Consider the following 15,405-nt stretch of genomic DNA (forward strand, 5'->3'; position numbering starts at 1 on the left):
GTGCTATAACATTTTTCTGTCATCATTTTATTATAGATTAAGTGCAAGAGTTGTTAGGTGAGGATAATTAGATTATAGTTTATTGCAATAGCAAGTTGTGCCTTGTTATCAGATAGACAGCAAGTGGAGAGTGATATATGAAATGATGGGATGGAAGGAAGAAGAGAAGCAAAGAGTGATTCACAGGCAGACCCTAATTTATTTCTCACAGTTTTTTGTTGCCTTATGGTTCCAAGCGCTGTCACCAATCTTTGCATTTTGTTATTATCTCATGACACTTGTTTAATCAGCTACCATCTCTCCTATGGACTTTTTAATGTCTACAGTCTCAGATCAACACAGCCCTGCCCTCCAGCAGGAGCAGCAGAAACCCCTCAACAGCAACATTGTACCCATCAGGTAAAACATAGGCTTTGCCTTGTCGCCACCTCACAACAGTGATATAGTATGATGCGATTCCATATTAGATTCTTGATGAATGTGTGTTGTTGTTATTCAGCCTGGTTCAATGTGCCCCTTTTCAGCTTTGAGCACCCGCCCCTTTAAACGTCTCTGCACGGCCCTGCTCTGGAGTACCAGAAGCACAATGCACAACCAGCTGGGCATAGTGTAAATATGCACTATATGTGACATTGCATGTAATGATCATACATAACATTTAAAGTAGAATAAGGGATGAACCAATTTTGCTGATTATATGGGATGTCCCTGCTAAAACAGGACAGTTGCCAACCCTAGTCCTTGGTCAGGGACCAGACAAAGACCATTTTAAAAACACCTATGAGTAGAAGTTCTAGAAAACAGTTCATCCTGCCTGGGATAGGGTTACCAGGGCCCTTCCCTGGTGCAGAGTGACTGCCCAAGGTTGAGCACTTGGTCGCCAGTCTTTAATCCATGGCTTCACAGACACCTCCCTGAGGGAGTTGGGCTGCATTTCCTGTGTCTGCTGCGTTTGCTATGTTGATTAATTCAGAATGTGTATTTATTTGACCAGTTATTTGTCTGCTTTGCTAATCCAGCCAGAGGTAGGGCTCCGTTTAAACCTGGGGTCTCCCATTGGATTGTGGAGGCCATCTCCCTGGCTTACAGCACCAAAAGTCTGAAGACGAGCGGGGACAAGTCGTCCATCACAGAGAATGAGGTCACTGAGGCAGATAAGCAATTCCTTGGTGACATATGGATTGGTTCTGTGGCTGCAGTGATGCGGATGCTGTACTGGTCCATTGTGGTGAAGAGAGAGCTGGGCTTAAAAGCGAAGCTCTCGATTTACCAGTTGATCTATGTCCCTACTCTTATCTATGGTCACAAGCTTTGGGTAGTGAAAGAATGAGACTGCAGATACAAGCAGCGGAAATGAGCATCCTCCGAAGGGTGGCTGACCTCTCCCTTAAAGATAGGTTGAGGAGTCTGGCCATCTGGAAAGGGCTCAGGGTAGAGCGACTACTCCTCCACATCAAAAAAAGCCAGTTGAGGTGGTTCAGGCATCTGACAAGGATGCCTCCTGGGTGAGGTGTTCTGTGCATGTCCCACAGGGAGGAGCCCCTGGGGCAGAACTAGGACATGCTAGAGAGATTATATCTCTCAGCTGGCCTGGGAATGCCATGGTGTTCCCCCGAATAAGATGGAGGAGGTAGACTTCTCTGCTTAGGCCGCTGCCCCCCTGATTTGGCCCTGGATTAGGGGAAGAAGATGGATGGATGGGGGGGTTGTTTAAAAATCTGCCCAGGGTCTACAAATTAAAACCTATGGCTAATTCTAGTACATTTAAAGTTGTATTGTGTATATTTACAGATGTTTATTAATGTACACCGTCCCTGTTAAAAAATAAACAAAACACTAATAATCAATAAATATATGTCGCTTCAGTAAAATGCAGTGGTTTTAAAATAATGGATATTGCTCAGAAATACTGTATTTCACTAATAATAAAGTTTTCTTATTTAAAATAGGAGGAAAAAATGTGGAATATGGACAATTCAGTCTGGTATCAAGTAAAAAGTCGTTTTTCTGGAACTTATCAGGCTATAAGAGGATTTATTTTTTTCTGGTTGGGGTCAAGTAGAACCACTTTCAGGGTTGTTGATGTGTGAAGCTTTTGGGAGGTGAGTTCTGAGCTTTAGAAAGGACTGACTTCGTGATTAATGATTTTAAAAAGAAAACATTATTTAACCCATGGTGACCGGATCTGGCACGCCCCCCTTGCCAGGTGTTCCTGATTTTTTTTTAACTTAAAGTTTGCCTTTTTCTTAGTCGGAGCTTTGTGTGCACTGGTTGCCGCTGCGTTTGTAAGGTAATGTTGTTTGGCATATACAGTGGGGCAAAAAAGTATTTAGTCAGCCACCGATTGTGCAAGTTCCCCCACTTAAAATGATGACAGAGGTCAGTAATTTGCACCAGAGGTACACTTCAACTGTGAGAGACAGAATGTGAAAAAAAAATCCATGAATTCACATGGTAGGATTTGTAAAGAATTTATTCGTAAATCAGGGTGGAAAATAAGTATTTGGTCAATAACAAAAATACAACTCAATACTTTGTAACATAACCTTTGTTGGCAATAACAGAGGTCAAACGTTTACTATAGGTCTTTACCAGGTTTGCACACACAGTAGCTGGTATTTTGGCCCATTCCTCCATGCAGATCTTCTCAAGAGCAGTGATGTTTTGGGGCTGTCGCCGAGCAACACGGACTTTCAACTCCCGCCACAGATTTTCTATGGGGTTGAGGTCTGGAGACTGGCTAGGCCACTCCAGGACTTTCAAATGCTTCTTACGGAGCCACTCCTTTGTTGCCCGGGCGGTGTGTTTTGGATCATTGTCATGTTGGAAGACCCAGCCTCGTTTCATCTTCAAAGTTCTCACGGATGGAAGGAGGTTTTGGCTCAAAATCTCACGATACTTGGCCCCATTCATTCTGTCCTTAACACGGATCAGTCGTCCTGTCCCCTTGGCAGAAAAACAGCCCCATAGCATGATGTTTCCACCCCCATGCTTCACAGTAGGTATGGTGTTCTTGGGATGCAACTCAGTATTCTTCTTCCTCCAAACACGACGAGTTGAGTTTATACCAAAAAGTTCTACTTTGGTTTCATCTGACCACATGACATTCTCCCAATCCTCTGCTGTATCATCCATGTGCTCTCTGGCAAACTTCAGACGGGCCTGGACATGCACTGGCTTCAGCAGCGGAACACGTCTGGCACTGCGGGATTTGATTCCCTGCCGTTGTAGTGTGTTACTGATGGTGACCTTTGTTACTTTGGTCCCAGCTCTCTGCAGGTCATTCACCAGGTCCCCCCGTGTGGTTCTGGGATCTTTGCTCACCGTTCTCATGATCATTTTGACCCCACGGGATGAGATCTTGCGTGGAGCCCCAGATCGAGGGAGATTATCAGTGGTCTTGTATGTCTTCCATTTTCTGATGATTGCTCCCACAGTTGATTTTTTCACACCAAGCTGCTTGCCTATTGTAGATTCACTCTTCCCAGTCTGGTGCAGGTCTACAATTCTTTTCCTGGTGTCCTTCGAAAGCTCTTTGGTCTTGGCCATGGCGGAGTTTGGAGTCTGACTGGTTGAGGCTGTGGACAGGTGTCTTTTATACAGATGATGAGGTCAAACAGGTGCCATTCATACAGGTAACGAGTGGGGGACAGAAAAGCTTCTTACAGAAGACGTTACAGTCTGTGAGAGCCAGGGATTTTCCTTGTTTGAGGTGACCAAATACTTATTTTCCACCCTGATTTACGAATAAATTCTTTACAAATCCTACCATGTGAATTCATGGATTTTTTTTTCACATTCTGTCTCTCACAGTTGAAGTGTACCTCTGGTGCAAATTACTGACCTCTGTCATCATTTTAAGTGGGGGAACTTGCACAATCGGTGGCTGACTAAATACTTTTTTGCCCCACTGTATATGTGTGTGTACACGCGTGTGTGTGTGTGTATACACGTGTGTGTATATATATATGTATTGTATATCAAGTTAATCTATGTGAAACGGTTCCTCTGCTCGGGCAAAGGGTTCACAAGTTAATGATTTGAAGTTGGGGGATATGGGATGCGCGTTTGTGCAGCTGCAACCGACATCCACTTTTCACCTTGCGAAAGCTTTTTATTGACGGTTTCCAGGCTTATTGCTCCAGTTTTATTTTTCCAAATACCTTTCAGAGGTAATTATGTCATTTTCTTTTCCTTATTCTTTTTTTTTTTTTTTTTTTTGCAGATTCATACTTTATGCTAAAATAATTATTAAACACAGCGAAAGAGTATAATTTAGCATTTTCCCCCTCTGGTGAAAATTGAGGCTTTGTACCTTAATATTGTGCACATGTACTCTATACTCAGTGAAATTGGATTCAGTTTTATAAGATTCATTTATAAAAATCTGCTTCCATTAACACATCTGAGTATGGCGTTATCAGATTGAGATACAGTCACAGTACTGTCTGACTGTAAAGTCTCGAGCCAACCCACGTTTTATATTTTATTTCAATCCAGCTTTTAAATTTTGGTTCAAATTGTTGGAGGAGGTCAAGAGAACGGTACAACAGCGAGTGTCTGCAGTCACCTGTAAAACAAGCTGGGGACTATGTCGTGGTTTAGGGATGAATTTCAGGTAGGGGTGGGGAGAACTTGTTAAAATTGAAGGAATTCTGAATGTCGAAATGTGCTGTCAGCCTTAGCCAGTCAGAAAGCATGTGATTGGCAACAGCTGCATTTTTCAGCAGTAATCACAAACACACTGCCAGTTCAGTAAAAACACATCTGGAAAGAAAACACACAATGTAGCAGTCATGGATTAGCCTCCAAAGGCAGCCAATATCCAAAGAGGAGCCTTGCATGTCCTTCAAGAAGCCTGGAGAACTATTCCTGAAGACTACTCCAAGAAATGACTGTGTTGGACAATATTGACGTTCACACTCGTTAGATTGGTATAAACTCAGCTTTTGCTTCATATTTCTGTGTAAGTTTGCATGTTTTAGTAAATCACTGCACCTATTTCCCAGTTTTCCTTAGAACATGTATAGAAATGATGGGTGGATCAAGACTAGCTTGACACTCACGGGAAATAGTCACATGTGGGTGAAACCTGAACGTATGGTGGATGATTTTGATCATGAATTCAGAACTCAAGTTAAACAGTAATTGTAACCAGCATTATTAATTCACATTAGTAAGGCAGACTTAAAAGAAATCCAAGTTACAAAGGAGAGCTTTGCAGTTTTTTTGTTTGTTTTTTTTTAAATACAGTACACATGTGAAAAGGTCTAAGGTTAATCTCTAACACAAGAGCAAATCTTAGACAGAACCTGACAGCAGAGCATGCTGTCCAACCTTGGATTAGTTGTAGTTATTGATATTTAACCCTTTACTTTGATTTTAAGTGTTTTGTATTTGATATTTACTTTGTGTTTATAGTGTCAAGAAAGACCATAATGTTCAGGGCACATATGAGTGTGACAAGAATATGGCAGCTCATAGAAAAGAGGAGGATGTCGTGCATCAGTGTGCGTGGGAAACTGCCTGGTCTTCAGCATGCTGTTGGTAAGAATAATATTTGAGGGGTTTTTTGTTTTGTTTTGTTTTTTTTAATATCAAAGATGATCGGTATCATTTTTTTATCTGTACATGCCTGAAGAGTGTCTGTATCCGAAGTTCTCGGTTTTATTTGTATGTGTATATATATATATATATTAGGGGTGCAACGATACACAAAATTCACGGTTCGGTTCGGTTCGATACTTTGGTGTCACGGTTCGATATTTTTTCGATACAAAAAAAATGTTCATGCCTTTTTATTAATTTGTCATTTATTAAATTTTCACGGCACATTCTGCACCACCTCTCTGTGCGTTCATCATTTGTTTGAAGCCAGCTCACCTCCTGCAACCACTTTTCCGAGAATACGCGCTTCTTTTGTGGTTCGGACTCCTTCTGACATTTCTTTGGAGGTGGAGGAACACCAAAGTAATTGCTTAAAGGAGCTTCTTCGACATCTTTATGAGTTCTAAACAAATGTCTGTCCTCCTCCTGAAAATCTTATGTATGCAAACACGCGTTGCAACTTCTTATCTTGTGCGCGTTTTTTTATTTTGACAGCGAATGCGCACCTGCGGACCACTTATGTGTAGACCTGGTTATTTAGCTCATCATATTGCAGCCACAGAAATTCTTTTGTCCATGAAACCATAAAGCTGCTCTTTCTTTTTGCCTTATAGTCTGAGTTGTCATAACTTTTCCGTTTTGTGGTAAGCTTTTCTTTGGCTGTCACTTCTTCAGCCTGACCTGTCTTATTTGGCTCAGCAGAACTAAAATATATATCCTGCTGCTTTTACACACGCACTAACATAACGCTCAGCGATTCTCTGCGCGATTAACCTCTCACATGTTTAAGCTTGCTGCGGGAGATTTCACTTGTCATGTTTGCATAGTAAGCTAACGATTGATAAGACGATGCCAGAGGAATTGGTGCGCAAATTATCATCACTCACCAATCAGTGCTGTCGCTCTCTATACACAGTTCGCGCGATTGCAAAGTGAACGCAAAAAACAAGCGCAAATTCAAACGCTATTTCAATATGTCACATATTGACAGTGGCTCACCGATGCCAATGACATAATTACCCAGCTACATTTCCGAAAGAATGCAAAAGCATTGACATATATTTTCCTTCCTACGATAGGCCGACGAGCAGAGCAGGGCAGCCCGACTGGAAAAATCGCTAGCGATTTTGCGAGCCCTGTATCTGATCGAGTAATCACTCATCTTTGGAAAAGAGAGTTTATTACAGATAAATGTCTCTTTCCAAAATAAAAGCTATACTATACGCTTCTTCTGGGCTATATTCTCAGCAGCATATTAAACATATCAGGTCCCCATAAGGAGAATCATGTGCTAACGGCTGTCTAAATGACTCGGTAAAGTTTGTATGCGTGCTTGTTGTTTTTGTCTGCTTCCACTTGTCTTTGCACTAGGATGCTATCAGGTAAATGTGCAGTCATATTCGTTGTGTTCCCATTAGTGCTGTCAGCCTTAATCTGAAATTAGGTTAACGCCACAACACGGCAAATCTCCATTAACGAGCTACCGCGGATTGCCCCGTGTGTGGGGCTGGACAGAGTCAACACATTAACGACCTAACTGCGCTAACACACTAGTTCCCACTCATGTAATTGAGCATTGCTTGGCACATCTGACATACTGTTTTACTTTAGTCCATGACTCGCTTACCTTCAGGGTCATACGTCACATGAAGACCAAAATAGTTCCAGACGCCAGATCTGAATGAGGGTGGGGGAGGTTCAATTTGCCATGTTGCAACGAGCTTAGCTTCTGTCTAGCTAGCTTGCCCTGCGCTCAGTGAATCTGCGTTCGACTACTCCGCCTAGGCTGCACTGTCGAGCGCAGATCCACTGAGCGCTCAACACAGACAGCACCGTCAGAAGGAAAGTTGATAAAATAAATTAAAAATGTTGTATTGTTCGATACATATGCGTACCGAACCGAAAGCACTGTATCGAACGGTTCAATATCGATACGAGTATCGTTGCACCCCTAATATATATATATATATGTATATATATGTATATATATGTATATATATATATATGTATGTATATATATATATATATATATATATATATATGTATATATATATGTGTATGTATATATATATATGTGTATGTATATATATATATATATATATGTGTATGTATATATATATGTATGTATGTATATATGTGTATGTATATATATATGTATGTATGTATATATGTATATATGTATATATATATGTATATATGTATATATATGTATGTATATGTATATATGTATATATATGTATGTATATGTATATATGTATATATATGTATATGTATGTATATGTATATATATATATGTATATATATATATATGTTTGTTTTTTTAACAGGTGAAGTTCGGAGGAAGAGCAGCTTTAGACAAAGCCCTTTGCTGACAGCCGCTCCTGGTCGTGCGCTCATAGATGAACAGATCAGCATTAAAGGGCATTTCCTGTCTCAAAATTATCCTGTCACAGTGTGCGCACAAATGCACAGTGAGGAGGGAGATCTGTGGGAGGCGTTTGCTCATTATACAACAAATGCGAGCAAGAGCATCAACTGTGAGTGAAATACTCCTAAGTGCTGTTGGGTGACATAGTAGACAGTTTCTGTAATATATAGATGTCCACATAAACAAAAGCAGCTGGCATGTGGGGCATATACGCAGGGCAATAATGTTGAGATGCTCACTGTGCCGGTGGCAGAGTTTGACATTTTTATTGTATTTAAAAACAAAATGGAACAAAAAACAAACATGCTGAAATTAAATTGAACAAAGTGTTTGTCATTTTAATCTGCAAGCTGCAAGTAATTATTGATAAAAGTCACAGGTTAATATTTAATGTGTTTACTGTGGAGACATCCTGTGGCAGTCATGTTATATTAATTCAATTCAGTTCAATTTTATTTTATTTATATTGTGCACGCCATTTCTTATCAACAGTAGCTTCAAGGCACTTTATATTGTAGAAAGAAAATAATCAGACTCCCTTTTAACAGGGAGACAGTAAGGATTGTGTGAAGAGATATTAACCAGGCTTTTATGCAGGCAGTGTTTAATTTTATTTTTGTCTCTGTTCTTACCTGAATAGTGACCAGCGATCATTCAGTTGGAGGTTCTTATTTAGGCTGTGAGCCGATGGGACTCTTCTGGGCTTTGGAGCCCGCACTCGGAAGCAGAGAAGTTCTGAGGCAGGTTTCAAATCCAGCTGCTTCTTATGTTGCGCACTTAAAAATACAGCTAAAGGATTCTTTCATTCATTCTACATTTCTGGCTTCACTGACTGCTTCTTTCTCTGTGTAAATGTAAATGCTGATCACAGGCTTAGGAAAAGAAACGTGGAGACGCCATACATAGTGAACATCTCCTTACTGGAGGGCCACACTTCACCCAGTGAGGGGCAGAGCACTGAGCTGGCAGCTGTAACCGTTGAGCGCTGGTACATGGCGCCAGGAGTGAGGAGAATAGAGATTCGTCAGAACAAAATCGTAGGAACATTATTCTTACCTCCTGGTGAGCGGTCACTGAAGTGGCATTTATTGACAGTGCCTTAGTCAGCAGTCACTGAACTTCACATGCTGATTTCCTGCAGGCCCGGGCCCTTTTCCTGCTATGCTGGATCTGTGGGGAATGGGTGGAGGACTGTCGGAGTACCGCTCTGCACTTTTTGCCTCCAGGGGATTTGCGAGTCTTTCTGTTGCCTACATGGGGCACAAAGACTTACCTGGACCACCAGACATAATGAGTGTTGGCGATTTGTATTTCAAAGTAGGATAACTTTGTCCGAGTTTCAGTGTATAAGCACTGGATTTAACCTAACAGCCTTGTATTTGTTTGTAATGTTTTTGTCACTCTCTTAAAATGTCCCTATTTATTTTGTTTGGTCAGTCAGCCTTCCAGCTCCTTCAAGATCACTGTCAGGTCGATGCAGACAGAGTTGGGGTCATTGGCCTCTCCTTTGGAGTCTGCCTGACCCTTCGCATCGCCACTAGGATTGGTGTTAAAGTGCGTCCCAAACTCACCTGTTTTGAAATCTGCCGTATGATCATCACATTGTTATTTGCATATGAAAAATACAAATCTGATAGACAGGCAATTATGAATGACGTTAACATTCATTTGTTCCCCTTTCCAGCCATCATGTTTGATTTGTATTAACGGGCCAGTAGGAAGCCCGCTGTTAGATGAAGATGGCAAGACCAAAACGATTGAGAGGTAATGGCTGGTTACTTTAGATTCTACTCTGAGATGATGATGATGATGATGATTTATCCAGTCTATTTGAACCGTTCACTTCTGGTGTCACTTATAAGTACAGAGTACTTATAGATATTTCTTATTTTAATGTTGGTTTCGATTTCTGGACAGTGATGCTTTTTATTTTGATAGCGTGGCCTCTGTACACCTCTCCACTGGATTTTTAACAAAATCCCACATTAAGATGGGCAGTCTAACAAATTTTAAATATAAGGACTGATTTTAATAGTGTACTTTGTGGCTCTCTTTTAATCTGGATAAATCATGGTGGTAACTTATGGTGAACCTGATTGGGGCAAGGTTATGTTGAGTTTCAGTGAAATTATGTGTTTACAGTATGCTTTAAGTGCAATATACAGACCCAATTCCAAAACAGTTGGTGCAATGATTTGCACATTTCATAAACTCCTACTTTAGTCACAATGGAGCAAAGAAAATCTCTAAACTGAGAAAAATATGAAGTCTGTTTGAATTTGATAGCAGCGCTGTGTCTCATATGTTAGGAAAGGGCTCATATTAGGAAAATTACTCTGCTACATTTGTGGGGTATTTATTGACAATCATTTGAAATCCGTTAAACTAATTTGGCTTTGCTGTGGCAACAAACTAACAAGCACCCAACAAACTCTTTATTGGGTGTGTGGAGTGTGTCAGACCTGGGTAACATTTAATTACAGATGATATATTATGCTTAATTTCATGACCTTTTTCCTTTTCCTTGCCATGCTTTTCTTTCCCAGTCATTCTGGTACAGAATAATCTTGACCCATGAAAGCCATCTGCTGATTGCACGCATTAACGGTGATACGACTGTATCTGTTGAGTGATCTTGACTTGGTTAGGTGTTGTGAAGTTCTTTTTGTTAACCATGGAAATAATTCTGTGATACACTTTAGCTGCAGGTTTTTGCGAACTCTCTCGTAAATTTGTTTTGATTTTGCAACAGTTAATGAAATGCTCTCGTAAAACCTAATGAATTCTACTTGAAAGTCTTAACTTCAATCATATTGAGTCTTTAAAATCCAGTGTGGTGATGTACCTTACAAAAGTATGTTGTGGTCCAAAAACATAATTGTAACCTGGACTTTTATCTAGTTCAGGATCCTCAGTCTACTCCAGGGCTGACATAGTAATCGCTGTTTTTAAGATTTTCATGAGTAGGTGTTAACAAACAGTACCATCTCTGTCCTGTTCTGCTCTTTAAGTGACCAGAAACATTGGGAGCTCGATGATCGAGGCCATGTGAGTTTCAGACATGTCTCTCTGCCGGATAATCTGCCCCCTGAGAACAAACAGAAGGTTTTTCTCTGCCCATCACACATGCATAGAGAAGCACATGTGCATAGAGCTCAGTAATCTCTGCTCTATATTATTGATTTTTTTTTTTTGTTTTCTCTTATTTTCTTTTTGTAGGTAAAGAACATCACCTGTCCTCTCATGTACATAGTGGGTGAAGACGATCAGTGTGCTGCAAGCACAGAGAATGCAGATGTGGTAAATTAACTTATTTTACTTTTATTACAATTACAGATTACATTTTAAATGTTATGCTGTCCTGTATGTATTATTTGGAGACTCTTGATGTCTACTGAAATGTATTAAAACACTCTAAGAATACAACAGAGTCATTTATAGTCACCTGAATGCAGTTTTGTATATTGTCTGTGTGGACTGACTGCACACTGTTTCATTGTTTACTCTGATCACTGGTCATCAGATTGAGGAGGCCCTGAGGTCTGCAGGTAAATCCCAGCTGTTTACCCGTTTGTCATATCCCGGCGCCGGTCACCTGATCGAGCCACCCTACGCACCGTGTGCAAGAGCGTCTCTATGGAGAGCCAAACCAGAGAAATGTGAGCTAAAGTTTTCCTCCCATTGTATTTTATTAAGAATACCATATATAATGGTAAATAAATTTGCAGTTTGTTGTTTTTGGGGTTTTTTTTGTTTTTTTGTTCTTCCCTGCAGTATTCACTCTGTGGGGAGGTCACCCCGCACCCCACGCTGCTGCTCAAGAAGATTCCTGGAAGAGGATCCTAGAGTTTATGGAAACCCATCTGAGGCGGTGAATCTCCACATAATCTCCAATAATCCATCGTTAACATGATTCTGAAATCCTGCATTTGTTTGAGCTGTGAAAGATGTCCTACAACTGGTGTGCAACTTGGTTTAAAAAAATAAATAAATAAATAAAACTCATTTAAAAACTATTTGGGCCAGTATGAGTCAATCTGCACGGTACAAAGGAAAAGAAAGCTTTCAGCAGTTTAGATCCACACATGTTGGGCTGTCAGGTACAGCTGCGCCTATACTACTCAACAAGTAGTATAGGTGTTAATTTTCTTAGCTGGACTGCATTACATGTACACACATGTCTGTTATTTGTCTTTCTAAAAGATGGCACCAGTCAGCTTGGCCTTTCCTCCTATTTCTCAGTTTGTGTATCCTCGTTTCCTTTCCTCACCTTTTTGACTCCTCACAAGGGGAGAGAGGAGTGTGTAATAAAAACAAAAAAAAAGACGTCCTTGCTTCAGATGATGGCATGTTGTGAAGCAGCATCTGTTAAACATGTCTCAGTACTGCTGTAGTTTATCGATTCTGTCAGATGAACATAAATGTTTAGTAATGACAGACAAATATATGGAAGTATCATACATTTATATATTTTTGTTTCTCAAATACATATTCCATGCATGCTATATTAGAAACTCACCAGCCATTTTATTAGGTATACATTGGTAGTGTCCGTTTGGACCCTCTTTTGCCTTCATTACTACATTAATTCTTTGTGAAACAGATTCAACAAGGTGCTGGAAACATGCCTCAGAGATTTTGATATGTTAGTGCCACACAGTTGCTGCAGATTTGTTGGCTGCACATCCATGATGCAAATTTTGTGTTCCACCACATCCCAAAGGTGGATTGAGGTCGGGTGACTGTGGAGGCCTTTTAAGGACACTGAACTCATGTTCAAGATTCTAGTCTGAGACAATCTGAGCTTTATGACATGTTGCGTTTTCCTCCTACAAGCAGCTATCAGGAGATGGGTACACTGCAGTCATAAAGGGATACACAGGTTCGGCAACAATACACTGGTAAGCTGTAGTGTTTAAACCCAATTGGTAGTAAATAGCCAAAACTGTGCCAAAAAATATCCCCCACACTATTTCACCACCAGCCTGAACTGCAGGATCCATAGATCCAAAAGTTCTTCTTGCTTACATCACATTCGGACTCTACCGTCCAAATGTCACAGTTGAAATCTACTCTCATCAGATCAGGCAACATTTTTCAGGCTTCCGTTGTCCAAGTCTAGTGATCCTGTGCATGTTGTGGCCTCAGCTGATAGTAGCCTTCTGCTGCTGTAGTTTATCTGCTTCAAGGTTTGAGGTTTAATTTTGTGCCTTCAGAGATGCTATGCTTTGGTTGTAAAGAGGGAGTTACTGCTGCCTTCCTGTTAGCGATCTGCAACCTGGCCATTCTTCTCTGACAGAACTTAGCAGGTCAATGTCTACAAATTTAATCTGTTGAGTTGCTGCCTTGTGATTGGCTTATTAGATATTTGTGTAATGAGCAGCTGAATAGGTGTACCTAATAAAGTGACTGGTAAGTGTATTCAGCAAACATTTCCATACTAACAAAAAGTATCAAACTGCGATGCATGACTAATAAGAGTCTCCCAGTCTCACAAAAAAAAAAAAAAATACTCTCTTTAAATGAGTAATTCATGTGCATGCAAACTATTTCTGTTGCTTTGGAATAAACAGTTCATTGCAAGCAGAGGTGACCATGGCAATGAGGGCAATGAACTCTTTGAAGTCGATCTCCAAATCTCCGTTCTGGTCAAGGTCAGCGAAGAGTTTATCCAGAGTGTCATTCTCCTTGATTTTCTGTTTAGCAGGAAAATTGCATTAAAGTTCATCATTAGCAGTAAATGGACAGTATATTTAATAACACTGATAAATCTGTAGCATCACCACTAACTCTACTAGGCTTAAATCTTAATTACACCGGAATAGAAGGAAAATTGTTAGTTATCTAATATATTTTTAACATCTCTGAGACTCAGCTGTGCAGCGTGTCAACGCTCGAAAAGGAAGCAAATAAAAATCCACTATAGCCCCAAGCAACCTTAGTCAGTTGTACATGCTTTGCTCGTATAAATTTTAAATTCATCAATAATGTTTGTGAAATTCTGTGCAGTTTTTTTCTTATTTAAATACACACTGTGCTGTGTGCCAACAAATTGATGCATGCTTATTATTGTTGTTCTAATTACTTGTCATAAACACACCCACTTTGCAGAAGATATCTTACCACTATGAAATTATTCATCTCATTGTTGATAAGTTCTTTAAGGTCTGCTTTCTTCAGATTGCACTTCTGACCCGAGTATTGGTGGAAAGTTTGGATAATAGTGATCATGCAGCTCTCCAGGTCTGACATAGCATCCTTTGTGGCCTGAGACAAACAATTTGAATCAGTTCCCGTTCTTTTGTCCACCACACAAAGAAGTTAATTGTCCGTCTGTTGGATTTTCTTCATTAAATGCACTATAAGCATGCATTAATAACAGCATATTTGTATCCTGATCTTGTAGGACAACATTTAAAGTAAAATCTGTTTTGCATAGGGAGCATTTTGTCTTTCTTACCTCCATCTGTAGAACCTCCTCTGTCTTCCAGGGATCTTCAGTGTGACTGAAGGCTTTTCGAGCTGCGACTTCTCTGCCTCGCTCAAATTACCTCGGGCACTAAACTGTATTGATCAATCGTCTCACACTCACCATGTAATGCACAACTAATGGATCCTAGTGGTCAAAGCTTCAACCAAGAACCATTTGCCTGTAAAGTGTGTGTGCAGTAGTCCTTATGTGAGCAATATACTGTATGCATTTTTATTTATTTATTTTTTTCAGCACTTAAAAGCTTAACATGAAACTTAAATGAAGGCTAACCTCAGATGAGCACATAATGGATACTTTGCTGAGAACCATGAGGTCACAAGTAACAGAAAGTCAAGAACTACAAGAGACTTTAAAAGAGTTAAATATCTGCAGATCTGCATCTCAGTGAGATTTCTTTGAGCTCAAATGAAGGCCAGTAATATCTGACAGTGTCTGATAAGAGTAAATAATTATTAGTCACCAAGCAAGATTTTGTCCTTATGCAAAAGAGAGAATTCAGTTGCTTTATGTGATGTAATCTAATTTACAGATGCAACTATTTGCATTTGTCTTAAGGCTCTAAAGCAGTTGTGAAAAAACGATCCCAGTGAACTGCCATACGTGTCACATGGAGATAGTACAGTAAGAGCTTCAGTTGTATTCTTAACTCAGTACTGTGTTTGGGGTCTTAACAGGAAGAGATGCTGGAATTGCCTGTGCCTTCCCATTAAAGGAGCTCTAAAGAGTTCAAATGGAAATCCATTTCATTACAGTAAGAATATGGTTATACGATACAGCATAAAAAAAAAGCATGACAGAGAACTAATGTGCTCCACAAAGGCAGATGGGGTGGTGGGGGCGAGTTTCTAATAAATTAGACATGATTACTGGGGGCATT

General features: G+C 40.1%; 3 protein-coding genes across 5 annotated transcripts in view; 1 reads left to right on the plus strand and 2 right to left on the minus strand.

Annotated features, from left to right (window-relative positions):
- sys1 (SYS1 golgi trafficking protein) overlaps positions 1-7,384 on the minus strand; it is a 40,326-nt gene extending 32,942 nt beyond the window's left edge. Inside the window, exon 1 of the mRNA XM_087840687.1 lies at positions 7,235-7,384. The gene's annotated coding sequence lies outside the window, so the exon portion shown is untranslated. The remainder of the gene's footprint in view (positions 1-7,234) is intronic.
- On the plus strand, positions 343-12,055 carry LOC102784311 (peroxisomal succinyl-coenzyme A thioesterase-like). 3 transcript variants are annotated; one of them, XM_087840682.1, is made up of 12 exons: positions 343-399; positions 5,422-5,547; positions 7,935-8,144; positions 8,676-8,775; positions 8,907-9,097; positions 9,177-9,352; positions 9,473-9,589; positions 9,720-9,799; positions 11,047-11,140; positions 11,255-11,335; positions 11,559-11,694; positions 11,810-12,055. In XM_087840682.1, the coding sequence occupies exons 2-12, from the start codon at positions 5,439-5,441 to the stop codon at positions 11,908-11,910; spliced, it is 1,395 nt and encodes a 464-aa protein (XP_087696808.1). In that variant the 5' UTR covers positions 343-399; positions 5,422-5,438; the 3' UTR covers positions 11,911-12,055. The 3 variants fall into 3 exon arrangements, with proteins under 3 accessions (XP_087696808.1, XP_087696810.1, XP_087696809.1); XM_087840684.1 differs by lacking the exon at positions 343-399 and adding an exon at positions 3,911-4,172; XM_087840683.1 differs by lacking the exon at positions 343-399 and adding an exon at positions 4,239-4,966.
- Positions 12,056-12,488: 433 nt separating this feature from the next.
- Positions 12,489-14,620, minus strand: LOC102784028 (protein S100-B-like). The gene is made up of 3 exons (XM_006784368.3): positions 14,496-14,620; positions 14,159-14,302; positions 12,489-13,731 (listed from the first exon to the last, which is right to left on the minus strand). Exons 1-3 carry the CDS (start codon positions 14,499-14,501, stop codon positions 13,582-13,584), a joined length of 300 nt encoding a protein of 99 aa, XP_006784431.1. The 5' UTR covers positions 14,502-14,620; the 3' UTR covers positions 12,489-13,581.
- Between the last annotated feature and the right edge of the window lie 785 nt (positions 14,621-15,405).

The sequence above is a fragment of the Neolamprologus brichardi genome, chromosome 5 (genome assembly GCF_056152115.1).
Source record: "Neolamprologus brichardi isolate AB-2024 chromosome 5, ASM5615211v1, whole genome shotgun sequence".
In the NCBI taxonomy this organism is placed as follows: Eukaryota; Metazoa; Chordata; class Actinopteri; order Cichliformes; family Cichlidae; genus Neolamprologus; species Neolamprologus brichardi.

Coding starts and splice junctions, on each gene's coding strand:
- LOC102784311 (XM_087840684.1), top strand. CDS start 4,061: ATGCGCGTTTGTGCAGCTGCAACCGACATCCACTTTTCACCTTGCGAA. Junction 9,590..9,719: donor CCACTAGGATTGGTGTTAAA/GTGCGTCCCAAA, acceptor TCCCCTTTCCAG/CCATCATGTTTGATTTGTAT. Junction 9,800..11,046: donor AAGACCAAAACGATTGAGAG/GTAATGGCTGGT, acceptor CTGCTCTTTAAG/TGACCAGAAACATTGGGAGC.
- LOC102784028 (XM_006784368.3), bottom strand. Junction 13,732..14,158: donor AGATGAATAATTTCATAGTG/GTAAGATATCTT, acceptor CCTGCTAAACAG/AAAATCAAGGAGAATGACAC.